The sequence below is a fragment of the Oncorhynchus gorbuscha genome, linkage group LG16 (genome assembly GCF_021184085.1).
Source record: "Oncorhynchus gorbuscha isolate QuinsamMale2020 ecotype Even-year linkage group LG16, OgorEven_v1.0, whole genome shotgun sequence".
Taxonomy (NCBI): Eukaryota; Metazoa; Chordata; class Actinopteri; order Salmoniformes; family Salmonidae; genus Oncorhynchus; species Oncorhynchus gorbuscha.
The window spans coordinates 7,112,260-7,138,943 of NC_060188.1; the positions used below are offsets into that span (position 1 = coordinate 7,112,260).

The window sequence follows — 26,684 nt, forward strand, 5'->3', positions numbered from 1 at the left end:
TGTTTGATGGCTCGTCGGAGGGCATAGCAGGATACATGATCATTTTCAACTCAAATATACACCATTCCCACTGGACTGAATACGGTCTCAAATCCAAAGATTGCAGATTGTATTGTCTTCTACTCTGCACCCCCAAATTCAACCCCTGCATAGACTATTGAGACTAAAGGAGAACGAAAACAACTTTAATTAGTTATGTAAGGGAAATGGGTCATACCAGCTACAGCATGGGGGTCGGAGTAAAACTCCTCTAACTGGGAGGTGGAACAGTCCAGCGCTGCCTTCAGCTTCTTTAGTTTGGAGGCCCCAGCAGCGATTCGGAACAGACCCTGAGAAGAGAGAGATACACTTTTAAAGTCTTAAAGTTTACAAATGTTTTTTTCTTCATAGAAAATTAGAACTGGTTCAACAAACTAACCACAGTCAACTTGCATTGAATTGAGAAGCTCTTTGAGGGGGAAATGGATGTCTACTTTCTGTTCTAATATTAGAGAAGGCCGTCTGGTTTGGGTATGACTGAGACAAGGAAGGAGGGAGAAAATAGATACCATCAAATCACATCTAGAGATACGAGTCTGAGGTTGAGCGAAAGATATTTGCAACAACAGTTCTGAGTGTATAAAAAGAAAGGAAAGCGTTCCAGTTGAAAACTTCAAGGCACGAGGCTGGTTAACCAACCAAAGAACCAGACCACAGATGTCATCAGTACCAGACCGTAGGCTCTTACTCAGCATGTGTGTGAAATGGCAATTGCCTAGTCTTCTGTCTGTAACATGTTGGTCTTGATCATAAAGGAGTGGGTAGTTTGCTACACATTAGATATGGATAGGGTGACTTACCCTCAATAACTAGTAGTGAAATCAGACCTAGTGAGAAGCACTATAAAAACACTAGCCCTGGGTTACCCAACTGACGGCCTGCGGTCCAAATGATTTCAATTGTCCTGAAAGACTGTAGAAACACCAGCAAATCAGCTCCAAGTGTTTTTCATTTTGGAAATCTGTTCCAAAGTATTCCCACACATAATGTAGAGATATACTACAATTGATCCTATACAAATGTAAGCAAGGTTTGAAATTATTATGTTTTAGTCCAATATTATATCTGTTTGGGCTTCTTGCGGTCAATTTGCAGTCTACAAATGATTTGTAATTCTATTCTGGCCCCCTGACCATCCACTCAAGAAAATATCTAGTTGATCCCTGCGCTAGTCCATTCTTTTCCTCATCGTCGTCATGGTGATGGTTACCTCCTCCTTCATGCCAGTCTCCAGCAGCATCATGACACAGGCCTCTAAGGGCAGGGCGATCTCACGGTTACTCCTCTTCAGGTGCTCTTCCAGAGCCGTGCCGTACGCAGGCTTCTCCATCCATGAGTCTGTACACAGGGCACAACATGGCCGCCAGCGTAGGTCAGTTTCATTATCATGAACCGTATGTGAGGAAACAAACATTCTGTTCTGACTGCTAGGTTATTCCTGTCATTTTAGAGCACGACTAACAGATGAACCGATTGCTCACTAATAACCAACTGCATCTTAGCACATGTCATTAATTGATCTGTTCCAGAGTGAGACCAGGGCCTCTATTCAAAAAGCGCTCAGAGTAGGACTGCTGATCTAGGATCAGTTTAGCCTTTCAGTTCATAATGAATCAGCTTTATCCAGACAGGGGGATACCGGCCCAGATGTGACTGTAGATGTTTTTAAGACAATAGAGCCATTTTCACTCAAATCTAATTTAACCTGATTCAATCTAATTCCTATTTCATTAAGTCAGAGAAAAACTGCTCATTAGCACCTCTTTGTTTTACTGCTAAGGAAATGAAGAGCCAAGACTTAACAAACCGACACCAGTAAAGTCACTTGAGATTTTCTCCTTTTATATCAAACCTTTATCAGACTCTGTATCCTACTTAACATGACATGAACAGTTGGCTGTGCTTTGTGAATAGAAAACATATCTGACCAAGATGATGCAGTCAGAACATTCATTGCATGAAGTGAGAAAGCATTTTGAATCAACATTCAGCTGAATTTATTCTTGCAGGGAAAAAACATTCATGTTTTGTATTTTATAAAGAAAATTGTTAACCGGTTTTGATTCATTAAGGTTTCCTTTACCGTTCTGTGCCTGTATGGTCGGCAGGATTCCTTCCAGAGCAGCCAGAGACCTCCTGTGGTAGTCAGCCTGGGCCTCTACCAACTGATACATGTTCACATGACATCACACACGTTCACATGGCATCACACACATTCACATGACATCACACACGTTCACATGGCATCACACATTCACATGACATCACACACGTTCACATGGCATCACACATTCACATGGCATCACACACGTTCACATGGCATCACACACGTTCACATGACATCACACACGTTCACATGGCATCACACACGTTCACATGACATCACACACGTTCACATGGCAACACACATTCACATGACATCACACACATTCACATGACATCACACACATTCACATGGCATCACACATTCACATGGCATCACACACGTTCACATGACATCACACACGTTCACATGACATCACACACGTTCACATGGCATCACACATTCACATGACATCACACACATTCACATGACATCACACACGTTCACATGGCCTCACACACGTTCACATGGCCTCACACACGTTCACATGGCCTCACACACGTTCACATGGCCTCACACACGTTCACATGGCATCACACACGTTCACATGGCATCACACACGTTCACATGACATCACACACGTTCACATGGCATCACACACGTTCACATGGCATCACACACGTTCACATGGCATCACACACATTCACATGGCATCACACACATTTACATGGCATCACACACATTTACATGGCATCACACACATTTACATGGCATCACACACATTCACATGGCATCACACATTCACATGACATCACACACATTCACATGGCATCACACACATTCACATGGCATCACACATTCACATGGCATCACACATTCACATGGCATCACACATTCACATGGCATCACACATTCACATGGCATCACACATTCACATGGCATCACACACGTTCACATGGCATCACACACGTTCACATGGCATCACACATTCACATGGCATCACACATTCACATGACATCACACACATTCACATGGCATCACACACATTCACATGGCATCACACACATTCACATGGCATCACACGTTCACATGGCATCACACGTTTACATGGCATCACACGTTTACATGGCATCACACACGTTCACATGGCATCATACACGTTTACATGGCATCACACGTTTACATGGCATCACACACATTCACATGGCATCACACGTTCACATGGCATCACACATTCACATGGCATCACACATTCACATGGCATCACACAAGTTCACATGGCATCACACACGTTCACATGACATCACACACGTTCACATGGCATCACACATTCACATGGCATCACACACATTCACATGGCATCACACATTCACATGGCATCACACATTCACATGGCATCACACGTTCACATGGCATCACACAAGTTCACATGACATCACACACGTTCACATGGCATCACACACGTTCACATGGCATCACACACGTTCACATGGCATCACACACGTTCACATGGCATCACACACGTTCACATGGCATCACACACGTTCACATGGCATCACACATTCACATGGCATCACACACGTTCACATGACATCACACACGTTCACATGACATCACACACGTTCACATGGCATCACACACATTCACATGGCATCACACACATTCACATGGCATCACACACATTCACATGGCATCACACACATTCACATGGCATCACACACATTCACATGGCATCACACACATTCACATGGCATCACACACATTCACATGGCATCACACACATTCACATGACATCACACACATTCACATGACATCACACACATTCACATGACATCACACACATTCATCACATGACATGACATCACACATTCACATGACATCACACACATTCACATGACATCACACACATTCACATGGCATCACACACATTCACATGACATCACACACGTTCACATGACATCACACACATTCACATGACATCACACACATTCACATGACATCACACACATTCACATGGCATCACATACATTCACATGGCATCACACACATTCACATGGCATCACACACATTCACATGACATCACACACATTCACATGACATCACACACATTCACATGGCATCACACACATTCACATGACATCACACACATTCACATGACATCACACACATGACATCACACACATTCACATGGCATCACACACATTCACATGACATCACACACATTCACATGACATTCACATGACATCATTCACATGACATCACACACATTCACATGACATCACACACATTCACATGACATCACACACATTCACATGGCATCACACACATTCACATGACATCACACACATTCACATGACATCACACACATTCACATGAAATCACACACATTCACATGGCATCACACACATTCACATGGCATCACACACATTCACATGGCATCACACACATTCACATGGCATCACACACATTCACATGGCATCACACACGTTCACATGACATCACACACATTCACATGGCATTACACACATTCACATGGCATCACACACATTACATTCCCTGGGGGTCAAGAAAGTTATTCAATCCAATACTACCCTACTGTTAATTAACATTTCAAATGGTGAGCTAATGTGGGTCAAATGTGATCTGAAGGAAATGATGATGTTGTGATATAGTCAGGATGAAGGATACTCACAATAACATAGTATCGGGCGTAGTCGCCCTCCTTGGAGGAGAAGTTATACATGTCAGCAGACAGCTGGTCCTGAGAAAGGAAGACGTGAACATCAGCATCTTGTCCCTCCAAATGTGGTGTTGACCCACTTCTGATTGGGTCTACACCAAAGAGATTGATTGTTCATCCTAGACACAGAAGGGGGAGTCTGTTTGGGAAAGGGGGCCTAGATGAAGGTTATAGATATATGTGCTTGTGACGTTGTATCTTGTCTTGAAGCTGCAACACCCATTGTGGTTAATAAATCTAGCCTTTCTTTGATATCCTTCTGGATCATTGAACCAGAACATTGAACCTGACAATGTGAATAGCATGTATAGGTAACTGACAGCACAGTCACGGCCCTTTAATAACATAGCCCTAATAACATGTATGTCAGGTTCTGTTCATACCTGTCACAATAACCTTCTGTTCATACCTGTCACAATGACCTTCTGTTCATACCTGTCACAATAACCTTCTGTTCATACCTGTCACAATAACCTTCTGTTCAAACCTGTCACAATAACCTTCTGTTCATACCAGTCACAATAACCTTCTGTTCAAACCAGTCACAATAACCTTCTGTTCATACCTGTCACAATAACCTTCTGTTCAAACCTGTCACAATAACCTTCTGTTCAAACCAGTCACAATAACCTTCTGTTCATACCTGTCACAATAACCTTCTGTTCAAACCTGTCACAATAATCTTCTGTTCAAACCTGTCACAATAATCTTCTGTTCATACCTGTCACAATAACCTTCTGTTCAAACCTGTCACAATAACCTTCTGTTCATACCTGTCACAATAACCTTCTGTTCATACCTGTCACAATAACCTTCTGTTCAAACCTGTCACAATAACCCTCTGTTCATACCTGTCACAATAACCTTCTGTTCATACCTGTCACAATAACCTTCTGTTCATACCTGTCACAATAACCTTCTGTTCAAACCTGTCACAATAACCTTCTGTTCAAACCTGTCACAATAACCTTCTGTTCAAACCTGTCACAATAACCTTCTGTTCATACCTGTCACAATAACCTTCTGTTCAAACCTGTCACAATAACCTTCTGTTCATCATAACCTTCTGTTCACAATAACCTTCTGTTCATAACCTTCTGTTCAACCTAACCTTCTGTTCAAACCTGTCACAATAACCTTCTGTTCAAACCTGTCACAATAACCTTATGTTCAAACCTGTCACAATAACCTTCTGTTCAAACCAGTCACAATAACCTTCTGTTCATACCTGTCACAATAACCTTCTGTTCAAACCTGTCACAATAACCTTCTGTTCATACCTGTTCAAACCTGTCACAATAACCTTCTGTTCATACCTGTCACAATAACCTTCTGTTCATACCTGTCACAATAACCTTCTGTTCATACCTGTCACAATAACCTTCTGTTCATACCTGTCACAATAACCTTCTGTTCATACCTGTCACAATAACCTTCTGTTCAAACCTGTCACAATAACCTTCTGTTCATACCTGTCACAATAACCCTCTGTTCAAACCTGTCACAATAACCCTCTGTTCATACCCCTGTCACAATAACCCCCTGTTCAAACCCGTCACAATAACCCTCTGTTCAAACCAGTCACAATAACCCTCTGTTCAAACCTGTCACAATAACCTTCTGTTCATACCCCGTCACAATAACCCTCTGTTCAAACCTGTCACAATAACCCTCTGTTCAAACCTGTCACAATAACCTTCTGTTCAAACCTGTCACAATAACCTTCTGTTCATACCCCTGTCACAATAACCTTCTGTTCATACCTCTCACAATAACCTTCTGTTCATACCTGTCACAATAACCTTCTGTTCATACCTGTCACAATAACCTTCTGTTCATACCCCTGTCACAATAACCTTCTGTTCATACCTGTCACAATAACCTTCTGTTCATACCCCCGTCACAATAACCTTCTGTTCATACCCCTGTCACAATAACCCCCTGTTCAAACCCGTCACAATAACCCTCTGTTCAAACCTGTCACAATAACCCTCTGTTCAAACCTGTCACAATAACCTTCTGTTCAAACCTGTCACAATAACCTTCTGTTCAAACCTGTCACAATAACCTTCTGTTCAAACCTGTCACAATAACCTTCTGTTCAAACCTGTCACAATAACCTTCTGTTCATACCTGTCACAATAACATTCTGTTCATACCTGTCACAATAACCTTCTGTTCATACCTGTCACAATAACCTTCTGTTCATACCTGTCACAATAACCTTCTGTTCATACCCCTGTCACAATAACCTTCTGTTCATACCCCTGTCACAATAACCTTCTGTTCATACCCCTGTCACAATAACCTTCTGTTCATAGCCCTGTCACAATAACCTTCTGTTCATACCTGTCACAATAACCTTCTGTTCATACCCCTGTCACAATAACCTTCTGTTCATACCCCTATCACAATAACCCTCTGTTCATACCCCTGTCACAATAACCTTCTGTTCATACCCCTGTCACAATAACCTTCTGTTCATACCCCTGTCACAATAACCTTCTGTTCATACCCCTGTCACAATAACCTTCTGTTCATACCCCTGTCACAATAACCTTCTGTTCATACCCCTGTCACAATAACCTTCTGTTCATAACCCTGTCACAATAACCCTCTGTTCATAACCCTGTCACAATAACCCTCTGTTCATACCCCTGTCACAATAACCTTCTGTTCATACCCCTGTCACAATAACCCCTTGTTCATACCTGTCACAATAACCTTCTATTCATACCCCTGTCACAATAACCCCCTGTTCATACCCCGTCACAACAACCCCCTGTTCATGGTGCCAATACATCTCCCTTAAATGATATCAGTTCAATACACTATGAAAGTAAATACATGTTGACATGATTTCAGTGGAGACACTTGATATGGTGAATCAAACTGTAAAAAACAGCTGTTCTGTTTTTATCCCAAATCAATCTATAAAACAACAGTGTTTCTCCAGAGTCTTGTTACTACAGTATGCATGTTGCTAGTGAGTGACCAGTTCCTTTTCATTGAAAATGTCTAACTAGACTTATGAATACTACCTACAGTACCTTACACATCTCCACTTTGTTCAGGGCCTCGTCCATCTCGTCTTTGAGAGTCTCAACCTTGGCGGCCGTGGCCTGGTAGTTGGTGGAAAACTGAATAGACTTGCTTGCCTGCAACCACCTGGAACAAAAATCAAATATAATGGAAATGTGGAACTTTGTCTCATCTATGTGTGAACATAGATCTTTACTTGAGAAATGCACATACAACTTTTGCAAAATAAAAACATGTATTTGGCATAGTTTTATTTTTGGGGTTCTAGTCCAGTAGCTTGCTCTGGGGTTCTAGTCCAGTAGCTGGCTCTGGGGTTCTAGTCCAGTAGCTGGCTCTGGGGTTCTAGTCCAGTAGCTGGCTCTGGGGTTCTAGTCCAGTAGCTGGCTCTGGGGTTCTAGTCCAGTAGCTGGCTCTGGGGTTCTAGTCCAGTAGCTGGCTCTGGGGTTCTAGTCCAGTAGCTGGCTCTGGGGTTCTAGTCCAGTAGCTGGCTCTGGGGTTCTAGTCCAGTAGCTGGCTCTGGGGTTCTAGTCCAGTAGCTGGCTCTGGGGTTCTAGTCCAGTAGCTGGCTCTGGAGTTCTAGTCCAGTAGCTGGCTCTGGGTTTCTAGTTCAGTAGCTGGCTCTGGGTTTCTAGTCCAGTAGCTGGCTCTGGGGTTCTAGTCCAGTAGCTGGCTCTGGGGTTCTAGTCCAGTAGCTGACTCTGGGGTTCTAGTCCAGTAGCTGGCTCTGGGGTTCTAGTCCAGTAGCTGGCTCTGGAGTTCTAGTCCAGTAGCTGGCTCTGGGTTTCTAGTTCAGTAGCTAGCTCTGGGGTTCTAGTCCAGTAGCTGGCTCTGGGGTTCTAGTCCAGTAGCTGGCTCTGGGGTTCTAGTCCAGTGACTGGCTCTGGGGTTCTAGTCCAGTGACTGGCTCTGGGGTTCTAGTCCAGTGACTGGCTCTGGGGTTCTAGTCCAGTGACTGGCTCTGGGGTTCTAGTCCAGTGACTGGCTCTGGGGTTCTAGTCCAGTGACTGGCTCTGGGGTTCTAGTCCAGTGACTGGCTCTGGGGTTCTAGTCCAGTGACTGGCTCTGGGGTTCTAGTCCAGTGACTGGCTCTGGGGTTCTAGTCCAGTGACTGGCTCTGGGGTTCTAGTCCAGTAGCTGGCTCTGGGGTTCTAGTCCAATAGCTGGCTCTGGGGTTCTAGTCCAGTACCTGGCTCTGGGGTTCTAGTCCAGTATCTGGCTCTGGGGGTTCTAATACAGTACCTGGCTCTGGGGTTCAGGTCCAGTAACTGGCTCTGGGGTTCTAGTCCAGTAACTGGCTCTGGGGTTCTAGTCCAGTATCTGGCTCTGGGGGTTCTAATACAGTACCTAGCTCTGGGGTTCAGGTCCAGTAACTGGCTCTGGGGTTCAGGTCCAGTAACTGGCTCTGGGGTTCTAGTCCAGTAACTGGCTCTGGGGTTCTAGTCCAGTAACTGGCTCTGGGGTTCTAGTCCAGTAACTGGCTCTGGGGTTCTAGTCCAGTAACTGGCTCTGGGGTTCTAGTCCAGTAACTGGCTCTGGGGTTCTAGTCCAGTAACTGGCTCTGGGGTTCTAGTCCAGTAACTGGCTCTGGGGTTCTAGTACAGTACCTGGCTCTGGCTGAGTCATAGTCTAGGACTAGCTTAGCCAGCTGTTTCCTCTGTCTCAGGATGTTGGGAATGTCCACCTGGGTAGGTATAGGAGAGATCATAAATGGTGTCATTATCATTAGTATGACCATTGGCATGCTCAGTGTTATCAATGCCAGGGTAAGATATGGAGAGTGTTGGTGGTCACCTCTGCTAGCTGGTTGAGAGGTTCCAGGATGTCTCTCTCTAGCTGGACCTCGTGTTGCATCAGCACAGACGCTAGTCTGCTCTCTGCCTCCCCACACACATCCATCATCTTACTGCCACACACACATGTAAAGACACATATACACAGATAAACCGAGAGAAAGAGACCGTTATCACCGTGAAGCTGAGAGTAATATGTATTGTAGGAATACCACAAACACATTTGGGGCCTTTTAAACAACCATATCCATCCCTGTATAACTAACTCTCACTAGTTTAGTCCTGGGATCTCATCATGTTCTGTGCTTATGGACTAACTTCCCTAACTGAATCTTTCTGAATCTGCATGTTGAACATGTAGAAACCATGTTCAAACCATAGATATCATTGTCTGGTTTGCCAAACACAGATGTAGCCTGGTCTTGGACTAAGAAGCATGGAGAATCTCCATTGTACCTGGGAAACCAGCCCCATACATGTCTGCTGTCATTGCTCCACACTCACCCAATCAGTGACTCCTCCCCCAGCTGGCTTCCTCCATCCTGCATGGCCTGGGACAGCGCCGTCAGAGGGAGCTTTTTCTGTGGCAGGAAATACAAGGCATCATGGGATTTGTAGTTATATTGCTCAACAAAAGACATGTTACTGTATCATCTTTCATCTCGGACACCCAGAACTAAAATGTTGTATTATGCGTCAGATGCTCTACGTTCTGGGGGGAGACGTGTTAGAAAATATGCTAATGAGACTAGCGAAGTGTCCACCCCTCGAAACACAAACTCTCAGCCAGTTCAGGGCAAGTCTATTCGGAATGATAAAGGTCCATGTATCGAACACGAGATAAGGAGACAATACTGCAGTGAAAGTAATGACATTAATGTCAGTCATATCAGTAATGTTGCATCACTGGGGCGGGTCTGGCTAACAGAGGATTGGAAAGATAGTGGAGTATTTGGAGAGGCCTACTCCACATGTCTGTCCACTGAGTCTATCCTCTATTTACTGAGACATGCTGTGCAGTGATTGCAGAGGAGAGAGAACATTGAGATGACAGCTAACTTGGGAAACTTCTCTAGCGCTCAAACCCTAGCATGAAATAACTCAAAATGACATTAATTGCACATCTTTCATTGACATTAGTATGTGGTTAATGTGGATGTCTGAGTTCGAGGTAAGAGCTGTTCACAACACTTCTCCCTGAGAAGGAGAGATACAAGAGGAGAGGTAAAGAAGGAAAGATAGAAGAGGATAGGGTGAGAAGGAGAGGTAGAGAAGGAGAGATAGAAGAGGAGAGGGTGAGAAGGAGAGGTAGAGAAGGAGAGGTAGAGAAGGAGAGATAGAAGAGGAGAGGGTGAGAAGGAGAGGTAGAGAAGGAGAGATAGAAGAGGAGAGGGTGAGAAGGAGAGGTAGAGAAGGAGAGATAGAAGAGGAGAGGGTGAGAAGGAGAGGTAGAGAAGGAGAGGTAGAGAAGGAGAGGTAGAGAAGGAAAGATAGAAGAGGAGAGGGTGAGAAGGAGAGGTAGAGAAGGAGAGATAGAAGAGGAGAGGGTGAGAAGGAGAGGTAGAGAAGGAGAGGTAGAGAAGAGAGGTAGAGAAGGAGAGGTAGAGAAGGAGAGATCGAAGAGGAGAGGGTGAGAGGAGAGGTAGAGAAGGAGAGATAGAAGAGGAGAGGTGAGAAGGAGAGATAGAAGAGGAGAGGGTGAGAAGGAGAGGAAGAGGAGGTGAGAAGGAGAGGTAAAGAGAGGAGAGATAGAAGAGGAGAGGGTGAGAAGGAGAGGTAGAGAAGGAGAGATAAAGAGGAGAGGGTGAGAAGGAGAGTTAAAGAGAAGGAGAGGTAGAGAAGGAGAGATAGAGAGGAGAGGTAGAGAAGGAGAGATCAAAGAGGAGGGTGAGAAGGAGAGATGAGAAGGAGAGGTAGAGAAGGAGAGATCAAGAGGAGAGGGTGAGAAGGAGAGAGATGAGGGAGAGGGTGAGAAGGAGAGATCAAAGAGGAGAGGGTGAGAAGGAGAGAGTAGAGAAGAAGAGAGATCAAGAGGAGAGGGTGAGAAGGAGAGAGATGAGGGGAGGGAGAGAAGAGGGAGAATGAGAGATCAAAGAGGAGAGGGTGAGAAGGAGAGAGAGAGGGGAGGGTGAGAAGGAGAGGTAGAGAAGGAGAGATCAAAGAGGAGAGGGTGAGAAGGAGAGAGAAGAGGAGAGGGTGAGAAGGAGAGGTAGAGAAGGAGAGATAGAAGAGGAGAGGGTGAGAAGGAGAGAGATGATGAGAAGGAGAGATGAGGAGGGTGAGAAGGAGAGGTAGAGAAGGAGAGATCGAGAGAGGAGAGGGTGAGAAGGAGAGAGATGAGGGGAGGGTGAGAAGGAGAGATCAAAGAGGAGAGGGTGAGAAGGAGAGAGAAGAGGGGGAGGGTGAGAAGGAGAGGTAGAGAAGGAGAGATCGAAGAGAGAGAGGGTGAGAAGGAGAGAGATGAGGGGATGGTGAGAAGGAGAGATACAAGCAGAGAGGGGTGAGAGGGTGAGAAGGAGAGGTAGAGAAGGAGAGATCGAAGAGGAGAGGGTGAGAAGGAGAGAGAAGAGGGGAGGAGAAGGAGAGGTAGAGGAGAGGTAGAAAGAGAGGAGAGGGAGGGTGAAGAAGGAGAGGGTGAGAAGGAGAGATCGAAGAGGGGAGGGTGAGAAGGAGAGAGAGAAGGACAGATGGGGAGAGGGTGAGAAGGAGAGGAGGTAGAGAAGGAGAGATAGAAGAGGAGAGGGTGAGAAGGAGAGAGAAAGAGGGGAGGGTGAGAAGGAGAGAGAAGAGAAGAGAGAGGTGAGAAGGAGAGAGAGAAGGAGAGATAGAAGAGGAGAGGGAGAGGTGAGGACAGAAGGAGAGAGGGTAGAAGGAGAAGGAGAGAGAGAAAGAGGAGAGGGTGAGAAGGAGAGGTAGAGAAGGAGAGATAGAGAGGTAGAGAAGGAGAGGTAGAAGAGGTAGAGGTAGGGAAGGAGAGATACAAGAGGAGAGGGTGAGAAGGAGAGGTAGAGAAGGAGAGATACAAGAGGAGAGGGTGAGAAGGAGAGGTAGAGAAGGAGAGATACAAGAGGAGAGAAGGAGAGAGAAGGGAGAGGTAGAGAAGGAGAGGTAGAGAAGGAGAGATACAAGAGGAGAGGGTGAGAAGGAGAGGTAGAAGAAGAGGGTGAGAGGAGATGTAGAGAAGGAGAGATACAAGAGGAGAGGGTGAGAAGGAGAGGTAGAGAAGATCAAAGAGGAGAGGGTGAGAAGGAGAGAGAGGGGGAGGGTGAGAAGGAGAGGTAGAGAAGGAGAGATCGAAGAGGAGAGGGTGAGAAGGAGAGAGATGAGGGGAGGAGAGAAGGAGAGATACAAGCAGAGAGGGTGAGAAGGAGAGGTAGAGAAGGAGAGATAGAAGAGGAGAGGTGAGAAGAATGAGAAGGAGGGGTAGAGAAGGAGGAGAGAAGACGGGAGGGTGAGAAGGAGAGATACAAGGGAGAGGGTGAGAAGGAGAGGTAAAGAAGGAGAGATAGAGAGAGGGTGAGGAGAGATAGAAGGAGGAGGGGAGGGAGAGAAGGAGGTAGAGAAGGACAGATAGAAGAGGAGGAGAGGAGAGGTACAAGAAGGAGAGGGTGAGAAGGAGAGAGAGAAGAGGAGAGATAATAAGGAGGAGAGGGATAGAAGAGGGAGAAGGAGAGGGAGGTAGAGAAGGACAGATAGAAGAGGAGAGGGTGAGAAGGAGAGGTAGAGAAGGAGAGATCGAAGAGGAGGGTGATAATATTGGAGAAGAGGTAGAGAAGGACAGAGAAGAGGAGGGTGAGAATATTGGATGAGAGGAGGTAGAGAAGGAGAGATACAAGAGGAGAGGGTGATAATATTGGATGAGAAGGAGGTAGAAAGGACAGATAGAGAGGGAGGGTGATAATATTGGAGAGAAGGAGGAAGAGAAGGACAGATAGAAGAGGAGAGGGTGATAATATTGGATGAGAAGGAGGTAGAGAAGGAGAGATAAAGAGGAGAGGGTGATAATATTGGAAGGGAGGTAGAGAAGGACAGATAGAAGAGGAGGGTGAGAAGGAGGTAGAGAAGGAGAGATAGAAGAGGAGAGGTGTGATAATATTGGAGAGAAGGAGGTAGAGAAGGAGGGATAGAAGAGGAGAGGGTGATAATATTGGGTGAGAAGGAGGTAGAGAAGGAGAGATAGAAGAGGAGAGGGTGATAATATTGGATGAGAAGGAGGAGAGAAGGACAGATAGAGGGGAGGGTGATAATATTGGAGAGGAAGGAGGTAGAAGGACAGATAGAAGAGGAGGAGTGATAATATTGGTGAGAAGGAGGTAGAGAAGGAGAGATAGAAGAGGAGGGTGTGATAATATTGGGTGAGAGGAGGAAGAGAAGGACAGATAGAAGAGGACATAATATTGGAGAGAAGGTGAGAAGGAGAGATAATATTGGATGAGAGGGTGATAATATTGGATGAGAAGGAGAGAGAAGGAGAAGAAGAGAGAAGGAGAGATAGAAAGAGGAGGTAATATTGGGTGAGAAGGAGGAAGAGAAGGAGAGAGAAGAGGGGTGATAATATTGGTGAGAAGGAGGTAGAGAGGACAGATAGAAGAGGTAGGGTGATAATATTGGATGAGAAGGAGGTAGAGAAGGAGAGATAGAAGAGGAGAGGGTAATATTGGAGAAGGAGGTAGGAAGAGATAGAAGAGAGAGGGTGATAATATTGGTGAGAAGAGGTAGAGAAGGAGATAGATTAGGAGAGGTGTGATAATATTGGGAGAAGGAGGAGAGAAGGAGAGATAGAAGAGGGAGATAATATTGGATGAGAAGGAGGAGAGAAGGACAGATAGAAGAGGAGAGGGTGATAATATTGGATGAGAAGGAGATAGAGAAGGACAGATAGAAGAGGAGAGGTGATAATATTGGATGAGAAGGAGGTAGAGAAGGACAGATAGAAGAGGAGAGGTGATAATATTGGTGAGAAGGAGGTAGAGAAGGACAGATAGAAGAGGAGAGGGTGATAATATTGGATGAGAAGGAGGTAGAGAAGGACAGATAGAAGAGGAGAGGGTGATAATATTGGATGAGAAGGAGGAGAGAAGGACAGATAGAAGAGGAGAGGGTGATAATATTGGATGAGGTAGGAGAAGGAGAGATAGAAGAAGGAGAGATGAGAAGGAGGTAGAAAAGGACAAAGAGGAGAGGGTGATAATATTGAGAGGGAGAGAAGAAGAGGAGAGGGTGATAATATTGGTGAGAAGGAGGAGAGAAGGACAAGAGGAGAGGGTGATAATATTGGAGAGAGGTGAGAAGGAGAGATAGAAGAGGGGATAATATTGGATGAGAAGGAGGGTAGAGAAGGACAGATAGAAGAGGAGAGGGTGATAATATTGGAGAGAAGGAGGTAGAGAAGGACAGATAGAAGAGGAGAGGGTGAGAATATTGGAGAAGGAGGTAGAGAAGGACAGATAGAAGAGGAGAGAAATATTGGATGAGAAGGAGGAGAGAGAGAGAGAAGGGTGAGGGTGATAATATTGGAGAGAAGGAGGTAGAAAGGACAGATAGAAGAGGAGAGGGTGAGAAGGAGAGGTAGAGAAGGACAGATAGAAGAGGAGAGGGTGATAATATTGGGTGAGAAGGAGGTAGAGAAGGACAGATAGAAGAGGAGAGGGTGATAATATTGGATGAGAAGGAGGTAGAGAAGGAGAGATAGAAGAGGTGAGGGTGATAATATTGGATGAGAAGGAGGTAGAGAAGGACAGATAGAAGAGGTGAGGGTGATAATATTGGGTGAGAAGGAGAGGTAGAGAAGGAGAGATAGATTAGGAGAGGAGTGTGATAATATTGGGTGAGAAGGAGGTAGAGAAGGAGAGAGAAGAGGAAGGAGGTAGAGAAGGACAGATAGAAGGGTGATAATATTGGATGAGAAGGAGGTAGAGAAGGACAGATAGAAGAGGAGAGGGTGATAATATTGGATGAGAAGGAGGTAGATAAAGGACAGGTAGAGGAGGAGGTAGAGGGTGATAATATTGGATGAGAAGGAGGTAGAGAAGGACAGATAGAAGAGGAGAGGGTGATAATATTGGATGAGAAGGAGGTAGAGAAGGACAGATAGAAGAGGAGAGGGTGATAATATTGGATGAGAAGGAGGAAGAGAAGGACAGATAGAAGAGGAGAGGGTGATAATATTGGATGAGAAGGAGGTAGAGAAGGACAGATAGAAGAGGAGAGGGTGATAATATTGGATGAGAAGGAGGTAGAGAAGGACAGATAGAAGAGGTGAGGGTGATAATATTGGATGAGAAGGAGGTAGAGAAGGACAGATAGAAGAGGTGAGGGATAATATTGGATGAGAAGAGGTAGAGAAGGAGAGGAGATAGATTAGGAGAGGTGTGATAATATTGGATGAGAAGGAGGTAGAGAAGGACAGATAGAAGAGGAGAGGGTGATAATATTGGATGAGAAGGAGGAAGAGAAGGACAGAGAGAAGAGGAGAGGGTGATAATATTGGATGAGAAGGAGGTAGAGAAGGACAGATAGAAGAGGAGAGGTGTGATAATATTGGATGAGAAGGAGGTAGAGAAGGACAGATAGAAGAGGAGAGGGTGATAATATTGATGAGAAGGAGGTAGAGAAGGACAGATAGAAGAGGAGAGGTGTGATAATATTGGATGAGAAGGAGGTAGAGAAGGACAGATAGAAGAGGAGAGGGTGATAATATTGGATGAGAAGGAGGTAGAGAAGGACAGATAGAAGAGGAGAGGGTGATAATATTGGATGAGAAGGAGGTAGAGAAGGACAGATAGAAGAGGAGAGGTGTGATAATATTGGATGAGAAGGAGGTAGAGAAGGACAGATAGAAGAGGAGATAATATTGGATGAGAAGGAGATAGGGTGATAATATTGGATGAGAAGGAGGAGGTAGAGAAGGACAGATAGAAGAGGAGAGGTGTGATAATATTGGATGAGAAGGAGGAAGAGAAGGACAGATAGAAGAGGAGAGGGTGATAATATTGGATGAGAAGGAGGTAGAGAAGGACAGATAGAAGAGGAGGTAGAGGGTGATAATATTGGATGAGAAGGAGGTAGAGAAGGACAGATAGAAGAGGAGACAGATAGGGTGATAATATTGGATGAGAAGGAGGTAGAGAAGGACAGATAGAAGAGGAGAGGGTGATAATATTGGATGAGAAGGAGGTAGAGAAGGACAGATAGAAGAGGAGAGGGTGATAATATTGGATGAGAAGGAGGTAGAGAAGGACAGATAGAAGAGGAGAGGGTGATAATATTGGATGAGAAGGAGGTAGAGAAGGACAGATAGAAGAGGAGAGGGTGATAATATTGGATGAGAAGGAGGTAGAGAAGGACAGATAGAAGAGGAGAGGGTGATAATATTGGGTGAGAAGGAGGTAGAGAAGGACAGATAGAAGAGGAGGTGTGATAATATTGGATGAGAAGGAGGAAGAGAAGGACAGATAGAAGAGGAGAGGGTGATAATATTGGATGAGAAGGAGGACAGAGAAGGACAGATAGAAGAGGAGAGGTGTGATAATATTGGATGAGAAGGAGGTAGAGAAGGACAGATAGAAGAGGAGAGGGTGATAATATTGGATGAGAAGGAGGTAGAGAAGGACAGATAGAAGAGGAGAGGGTGATAATATTGGATGAGAAGGAGGTAGAGAAGGACAGACAGAAGAGGAGAGGGTGATAATATTGGATGAGAAGGAGGTAGAGAAGGACAGATAGAAGAGGAGAGGGTGATAATATTGGATGAGAAGGAGGTAGAGAAGGAGATTGTCCTTACGTGTCTCTTTTCTGCCTCCGTTCCGATGTGACCCTGTAGACAGGTGACCAGTCTCTTGTGTGCGTTGTGGGACACCAGACGGACCAGCTCCATGCGCCTCTCAATCTGCAATCACACATTTACGCTCATGATCATCAGAAGAAACTAGGTCAGAAGAAACACAAATGAACACAGGCACACACATCGTCACAAAACACACAATAGAATGGTACCGCAATATAGTCTTTCTCTATATCAGTGCTCTCCAACCCTGTTCCTGTAGGGGTACCCTCCTGTAGGTTTTAATTCCAACCCTGTTCGACTCCTGTAGGTTTTAATTCCAGCCCTGTTCGAGGAGAGCTACCCTCCTGTAGGTTTTATCCAACCCTGTTCGAGGAGAGCTACCCTTCGGTAGGTTTTAACTCCAACCCTGTTCCTGTAGAGGTACCCTCCTGTAGGTTTTATCCAACCCTGTTCGAGGAGAGCTACCCTCCGGTAGGTTTTAACTCCAACCCTGTTCGAGGACCCTCCGGTAGGTTTTTAACCCCCTGTTCCTGGAGAGGTACCCTCCTGGGTTTTAACTACAACCCTGTTCCTGGAGAGCTATCCTCCTGTAGGTTTTAACTCCAACCCTGTTCCTGGAGAGGTACCCTGCTGACAACCCTGACCCTGTTGTACCAATGTTTTGCCTTTCTGTTTCATTCAAATAGATATACTGTATGTCCATTGCATAATGGTTATAGACCTAGTTCTGTGAAAGGATTGAGTGGAAGAAGCTGTTTTGACTGGCTGGTTCCTCCTGGTTGCCACCTAGTAACGGTTATTCACATCCCTACATAATGTGTCTTAACAGTCAGCTGACAGACAGATGGAGGGCTGTTGAGGAAGAACCAGCAGGATTGATACAGATAGTGCTCTCTGCAGGAAGCAGAACTAGGCTACATTAGAGTATCTTAATATTAATGCAAGACAGGTTAGAGAGATATGCGTATGAAGAACAGATGAATTGTTGGGAATTTGAGAAGGGATATATTGCTCTCTATGGGTGTTATGATCAGTGAACAGTTAATACAAGGACCCCATCAATGCAAAGCAGAAGACTGATGTATTACATTTACAGCAAATTATCACACCCACTATCACCTTCCATAGCCCACTATCACCTTCTATTGCACACTATCACCTTCCATAGCACACTATCACCTTCCATAGCCCACTATCACCTTCCATAGCCCACTATCACCTTCCATTGCACACTATCACCTTCCATAGCCCACTATCACCTTCCATTGCCCACTATCACCTTCCATTGCACACCATCACCTTCCATAGCACACCATCACCTTCCATAGCACACCATCACCTTCCATAGCCCACTATCACCTTCCATAGCCCACTATCACCTTCCATTGCACACCTTCCATCCACCATCACCTTCCAGCACACTATCACCTTCCATAGCCCACTATCACCTTCCATTGCACACTATCACCTTCCATAGCCACTATCACCTTCAATAGCCCACTATCACCTTCCATAGCCCACTATCACCTTCCATTGCACACCATCACCTTCCATAGCCCACCATCACCTTCCATTGCCCACTGTCACCTTCCATTGCACCATCACCTTCCATCACCCATCCCTTCCATAGCCCACTATCACCTTCCGTAGCCCACTATCCCTTCCATCCCATAGCCCACTATCACCTTCCGTAGCCCACTATCCCCCATCCCATAGCCCACTATCACCTTCCATAGCCCACTATCCCCTCCCAGAGCCCACTATCACCTTCCATAGCCCACTATCACCTTCCATAGCCCACTATCCCCTCCCATAGCCCACTATCACCTTCCGTAGCCCACTATCACCTTCCGTAGCCCACTATCCCCTCCCATAGCCCACTATCACCTTCCATAGCCCACTATCCCCTCCCAGAGCCCACTATCACCTTCCATAGCCCACTATCACCTTCCGTAGCCCACTATCCCCTCCCATAGCCCACTATCACCTTCCATAGCCCACTATCACCTTCCATAGCCCACTATCACCTTCCATAGCCCACTATCACCTTCCGTAGCCCACTATCACCTCCCATAGCCCACTATCACCTTCCATAGCCCACTATCACCTTCCTTAGCCCACTATCCCCTTCAACAGCACAATATCACACCCACAAACTTTAAAAAGGGGAAGTGATCCAATGATGGTGTTGTTGATGGAAAGAATGGAGATATGGATATAGGGTCCACACCCTCACTCCACTGTGCTCTATTTCAGTCTACTTCTGGTAGTTACTTCCGGCGCCGACAGAGATGGCCGCCTCGCTTCTCGTTCCTAGGAAACTATGCAGTTTTTTGTTTTTTTTTACGTGTTATTTCTTACATTAGTACCCCAGGTCATCTTAGGTTTCATTACATACAGTCGAGAAGAACTACTGAATATAAGATCAGCGTCAACTCACCATCAGTACGACCAAGAATATGTTTTCCGCGACGCGGATCCTGTGTTCTGCCTTACAAACAGGACAACGGAATGGATCGCATGCAGCGACCCAAAAAAACGACTCCGAAAAAGAGGGAAACGTAGCGGTCTTCTGGTCAGACTCCGGACAAGGGCACATCGCGCACCACTACCCAGCATTCTTCTTGCCAATGTCCAGTCTCTTGACAACAAGGTTGATGAAATCCGAGCAAGGGTAGCATTCCAGAGGGACATCAGACACTGCAACGTTCTCTGCTTCACGGAAACATGGCTTACTGGGAAGACACTATCCGATGCGGTGCAGCCAACGGGTTTCTCCGCGCATCGCGCCGACAGAAACAAACATCTTTCTGGTAAGAAGAGTGGCGGGGGCGTATGCCTCATGACTAACGAGACATGGTGTGATGAAAGAAACATACAGGAACTCAAATCCTTCTGTTCACCTGATTTAGAATTCCTCACAATCAAATGTAGACCGCATTATCTTCCAAGAGAATTCTCTTCGATTATAATCACAGCCGTATATACCCCCCCAAGCAGACACATCGATGGCTCTGAACAAACTTTATTTAACTCTTTGCAAACTGGAAACCATTTATCCGGAGGCTGCATTCATTGTAGCTGGGGATTTAACAAAGCTAATCTGAAAACAAGACTCCCTAAATTTTATCAGCATATCGATTGCGCAACCAGGGGTGGTAAAACCTTGGATCATTGTTACTCTAACTTCCGCGACGCATATAAGGTCCTGCCCCGCCCCCCTTTCGGAAAAGCTGACCACGACTCCATTTTGTTGATCCCTGCCTACAGGCAGAAACTAAAACAAGAAGCTCCCACGCTGAGGTCTGTCCAACGCTGGTCCGACCAAGCGGACTCCACACTCCAAGACTGCTTCCATCACGTGGACTGGGACATGTTTCGTATTGCGTCAGATAAAAATATTGACGAATACGCTGATTTGGTGTGCGAGTTCATTAGAACGTGCGTTGAAGATGTCGTTCCCATAGCAATGATAAAAATATTCCTTAACCAGAAACCGTGGATTGATGGCAGCATTCGCGTGAAACTGAAAGCGCAAACCACTGCTTTTAATCAGGGCAAGGTGTCTGGCAACATGACCGAATACAAACAGTGCAGCTATTCCCTCCGCAAGGCTATTAAACAAGCTAAGCGTCAGTACAGAGACAAAGTAGAATCTCAATTCAACGGCTCAGACACAAGAGGCATGTGGCAGGGTCTACAGTCAATCACGGACTACAAGACGAAATTCAGCCCAGTCACGGACCAGGATGTCTTGCTCCCAGGCAGACTAAATAACTTTTTGCCCGCTTTGAGGACAATACAGTGCCACTGACACGGCCTGCAACGAAAACATGTGGTCTCTCCTTCACTGCAGCCGAGGTGAGTAAGACATTTAAACGTGTTAACCCTCGCAAGGCTGCAGGCCCAGACGGCATCCCCAGCCGCGCCCTCAGAGAATGCGCAGATCAGCTGGCCGGTGTGTTTACGGACATATTCAATCAATCCCTATACCAGTCTGCTGTTCCCACATGCTTCAAGAGGGCCACCATTGTTCCAGTTCCCAAGAAAGCTAAGGTAACTGAGCTAAACGACTACCACCCCGTAGCACTCACTTCCATCATCATGAAGTGCTTTGAGAGACTAGACAAGGACCATATCACCTCCACCCTACCTGACACCCTAGACCCACTCCAATTTGCTTACCGCCCAAATAGGTCCACAGACGATGCAATCTCAACCACACTGCACACTGCCCTAACCCACCTGGACAAGAGGAATACCTATGTGAGAATGCTGTTCATCGACTACAGCTCGGCATTCAACACCATAGTACCCTCCAAGCTCGTCATCAAGCTCGAGACCCTGGGTCTCGACCCCGCCCTGTGCAACTGGGTACTGGACTTCCTGACGGGCCGCCCCCAGGTGGTGAGGGTAGGCAACAACATCTCCTCCCCGCTGATCCTCAACACGGGGGCCCCACAAGGGTGCGTTCTGAGCCCTCTCCTGTACTCCCTGTTCACCCACGACTGCGTGGCCACGCACGCCTCCAACTCAATCATCAAGTTTGCGGACGACACAACAGTGGTAGGCTTGATTACCAACAACGACGAGACGGCCTACAGGGAGGAGGTGAAGGCCCTCGGAGTGTGGTGTCAGGAAAATAACCTCACACTCAACGTCAACAAAACTAAGGAGATGATTGTGGACTTCAGGAAACAGCAGAGGGAACACCCCCCTATCCACATCGATGGAACAGTAGTGGAGAGGGTAGCAAGTTTTAAGTTCCTCGGCATACACATCACAGACAAACTGAATTGGTCCACTCACACTGACAGCGTCGTGAAGAAGGCGCAGCAGCACCTCTTCAACCTCAGGAGGCTGAAGAAATTCGGCTTGTCACCAAAAGCACTCACAAACTTCTACAGATGCACAATCGAGAGCATCCTGACGGGCTGTATCACCGCCTGGTACGGCAACTGCTCTGCCCTCAACCGTAAGGCTCTCCAGAGGGTAGTGAGGTCTGCACAACGCATCACCGGGGGCAAACTACCTGCCCTCCAGGACACCTACACCACCCGATGTTACAGGAAGGCCATAAAGATCATCAAGGACATCAACCACCCGAGCCACTGCCTGTTCACCCCGCTATCATCCAGAAGGCGAGGTCAGTACAGGTGCATCAAAGCTGGGACCGAGAAACTGAAAAACAGCTTCTATCTCAAGGCCATCAGACTGTTAAACAGCCATCACTAACATTGAGTGGCTGCTGCCAACACACTGTCATTGACACTGACCCAACTCCAGCCACTCTAATAATGGGAATTGATGGGAAATGATGTAAATATATCACTAGCCACTTTAAACAATGCTACCTTATATAATGTTACTTACCCTACATTATTCATCTCATATGCATACGTATATACTGTACTCTACATCACCGACTGCATCCTTATGTAATACATGTATCACTAGCCACTTTAACTATGCCACTTTGTTTACTTTGTCTACATACTCATCTCATATGTATATACTGTACTCGATACCATCTACTGTATGCTGCTCTGTACCATCAATCATTCATATATCCTTATGTACATATTCTTTATCCCCTTACACTGTGTATAAGACAGTAGTTTTGGAATTGTTAGTTAGATTACTTGTTGGTTATCACTGCATTGTCGGAACTAGAAGCACAAGCATTTCGCTACACTCGCATTAACATCTGCTAACCATGTGTATGTGACAAATAAAATTTGATTTGATTTGTATTTGTATGGGGCTGTGATCAAATAGTCATATCAAACTGTTCCAGTCCACAACCTCGAAAAGGAAATGCAATGAGGTGATCTTAGTACAGACTAAAGATGTGCCTGTGTGCTCCATCCCCTATAGCAGAGCTATTTAACTCTCCTCTACGAGGTCCGGGGCCTGATGCTTTTCACTTGTACCTGATAATTCATTCCACACACCTGGTGTCCCAGGTCTAAATCACTACATGGTTAGATGGGAACAATGAAAAGGTGCTGTGGAACTGGCTTCCAGGTCCAGAGTTGAGTTTGAATGCCCTAAATTATGTTGTTTTAGTATGTAAATAAATCATCATATTCAACAAACTATTAGAGTCTACAAACTAAACTACTGTATAAAAAGGAAATGAAGGAGGGGGTTTTAACTTGAACATGTGTTTATGAGGTCCACACACAGTGGCCTTCTTAGTGTACTTCCTGTATGGGACTATGAGCAAAAGTATTAGTCAGCAAACTATCTTATTCCAAGCAAATGAAAACCCAACGCCATGTGTGTAACTAAAGGAGGGGGTTCTGGAGGACAGTGATTTGCCTATACAGTCCACAGTAGTCTGATTAACTTTCAGTATGAGTGTGTTGTTCTCTGTTGCTAAGTGTCTTCTTCCTCTTCTGTTTCACTGTAACCACCCAGCTGGTTCTGCAGCCACGGTATTGGCTGGGAGAGCTCTGTCTCTCTCTCTCTCTCTCTCTCTCTCTCTCTCTCTCTCTCTCTCTCTCTCTCTCTCTCTCTCTCTCTCTCTCTCTCTCTCTCTCTCTCTCTCTCTCTCTCTCTCTCTCTCTCTCTGGTGCTCTCTCTCTCTCTCTCTCTCTGGTGCACTCTCTCTCTGGTGCACTCTCTCTCTCTGGTGCTCTCTCTCTCTCTCTCTCTCTCTGCACTCTCTCTCTCTCTCTCTCTCTCTCTCTCTCTCTCTGGTGCACTCTCACTCTCTCTCTGGCACTCTCCACCTCCACCTCCACACTCTCAATCCCATGCATTTCCCTCCAGCTGCTTCTCCATGCCAGCTGGGGTGAAGCGCTCTCTCTCTCTGGATCCAATTGATTCAGTGTAACAGTGATCCTGGGCAGTGATTCATGTCTGCTAGTAATAACTGTAATGTGTATCCAGACCCTCATCACTGGGTGCCACGGTGCCGGAGTAGGGCTGCGTCCCAAATGGCACCCCCATACCAGTAGTGTACTACTTTGTCCAGGGCCCATAGGGTTCTGGTCAAAATTAGTACACTATACAGAGAATAAGGTGCCATTTGGGACACAGCCTTGAGTTATGACAGAAGGTGGTGGTCAAAAGAGAAGGAGTTCAATAACAGCAATGGAGAAGTGACTTCTGAAAACAAGCACTGGTCTCATTCAGCACTACTGATGGGAAGAAACAGACCGATAGACAGATAAACAGAACAATATATAGTATTACACCCTGGCCTGGAGGCTGGCCTGGAGGCTGGCCTGGAGGCTGGCCTGGAGGCTGGCCTGGAGGCTGGCGAGAGATGAAATAAGGAGTACATACACACAGACCCCACCCTCACCTTCCTCCCACCATTATGCGTAATGATGTTTAAAGGTTTACAGGCCTATTATTGAGGATGTCTTTTTCCAGCAGACAGCCCAGATCAGTAGCCAGTAAAAACAGTCAGTGGAATGAGCAGCCAGTTGACCCCTGACCCTGGCTCAAAGGAAATATGGAACATCCAGTGCAGTGAGTCAGAGCAGTTCTGATGTGGAGTTTAGGCTTTGTCCTCTGAAACAGCTTCTCTCTCTCTCTCCCTTTCTCTTAGTGTCTCTCTCTCTCCCCTTCCCCCACCCATCTCTCCACCCATCTCTCTCAAACAAAATAAAATGTTAATGGTCACATACACATATTTCACAGATGTTATGTTATTGTGGGTGTAATGAAATGCTTGTGTTCCTAGTTCCAACAGTGCAGTAGTATCTAACAATTCACATCAATCTAAAAGTTAAATAATGGCATTAAGAAATATATAAATATTAGGATGAGCAATGTCAGAGTGGCATTGACTAAAATACAGTACTATATAATACAGTATATACTTATGAGATGAGTAAAGCAGTATGTAAACATTATTCAAGGGACTAGTGTTCCATTATTACACACACATTGTATATAGATTTTTTCTATTGTGTTATTGACTGTACGTTTGTTTACTCCATATGTAACTCTGTGTTGATTGTGCCGCACTGCTTTGCTTTACCTTGGTAGCGTCGCAGTTGTAAATGAGAACTTGTTCTCAACTGGCCTACCTGGTTAAATAAAGGTTAAATCAAAAAGTGAAGTGACCAGTGATTCCATGTCTAGGCAGCAGCCTCTAAGCTGCAGGGTTGAGTAACCGGGTGGTAGCCGGCTAGTGATGGCTATTTAACAGTCTGATGGCCTTGAGATGGAATCTGTTTTTCAGTCTCTCGGTCCCTGCTTTGATGCACCTGTACTGACCTCGCCTCCCCCAACATCTTTTTCCCAGGTGTCAGTCCAGTCCAACAGACACGGGCCGGTCTGACAACGCCAGCTCCTCTCCTGTTACTGATTCAAACATGTCCAAACAACATGACCACTTAGCCATTTAAATATACAGAGGCCCTGCATAACTAAAGTGCCACATTTCAACAGACTAAACTAACATTCAGTGCATGTTGAGGAAAGTTGGTGATGTATCATGTTATTAAACGTGATCTGCACACTAATATCTACCCCTTGGAGATAAATAAAGTGGATTCAACTAAATTGAGCTTTGCCTTGTTAGACCATAATAGAACAAGGAAACTGTGACTGTATCTATAGACTAAACCCTATGGTGTAGGGAGGGCTATCCTTTCTGGAGTTGGGTAATAAAACACATTGCAAGCAGACACACCTGGAACTTGTTACTTGCCAGATGGACAAGGCTAACATTGTGAATTAATCATCTGTGGTAAACTAGACGTTTACAATATGTCTGCATGCCATTTGCTACAATACCTAGTCTCTCTTGGCACATTGATCTACAGTACCTAGTCTCTCTTGACACATTGATCTACAGTACCTGGTCTCTCTTGACACATTGATCTACAGTACCTGGTCTCTCTTGACACATTGATCTACAGTACCTGGTCTCTCTTGGCACATTGAGCTACAGTACCTGGTCTCTCTTGACACATTGATCTACAGTACCTGGTCTCTGTTGACACATTGAGTTACAGTACCTGGTCTCTCTTGACATATTGAGTTACAGTACCTGGTCTCTCTTGACACATTGATCTACACCTGGTCTCTCTTGACACTGGTCTACCTGGTCTTGACACATTGATCTACAGTACCTGGTCTCTCTTGACATATTGATCTACAGTACCTGGTCTCTCTTGACATATTGATCTACAGTACCTGGTCTCTCTTGACATATTGATCTACAGTACCTGGTCTCTC

At 45.5% G+C, this 26,684-nt stretch overlaps 1 protein-coding gene across 1 annotated transcript in view; it reads right to left on the reverse strand.

The window, feature by feature from the left end:
* Nucleotides 1-26,684, reverse strand: part of arhgap17b (Rho GTPase activating protein 17b) — a gene marked incomplete in the record, with an annotated part of 46,233 nt that overhangs the window by 12,258 nt on the left and 7,291 nt on the right. Inside the window, 9 exon segments of the mRNA XM_046303844.1 lie at nucleotides 218-329; nucleotides 1,250-1,377; nucleotides 2,123-2,204; nucleotides 4,815-4,883; nucleotides 7,913-8,030; nucleotides 9,509-9,585; nucleotides 9,696-9,807; nucleotides 10,199-10,275; nucleotides 17,478-17,582. Of these exon segments, the coding sequence (XP_046159800.1) occupies nucleotides 218-329; nucleotides 1,250-1,377; nucleotides 2,123-2,204; nucleotides 4,815-4,883; nucleotides 7,913-8,030; nucleotides 9,509-9,585; nucleotides 9,696-9,807; nucleotides 10,199-10,275; nucleotides 17,478-17,582 (880 nt within the window).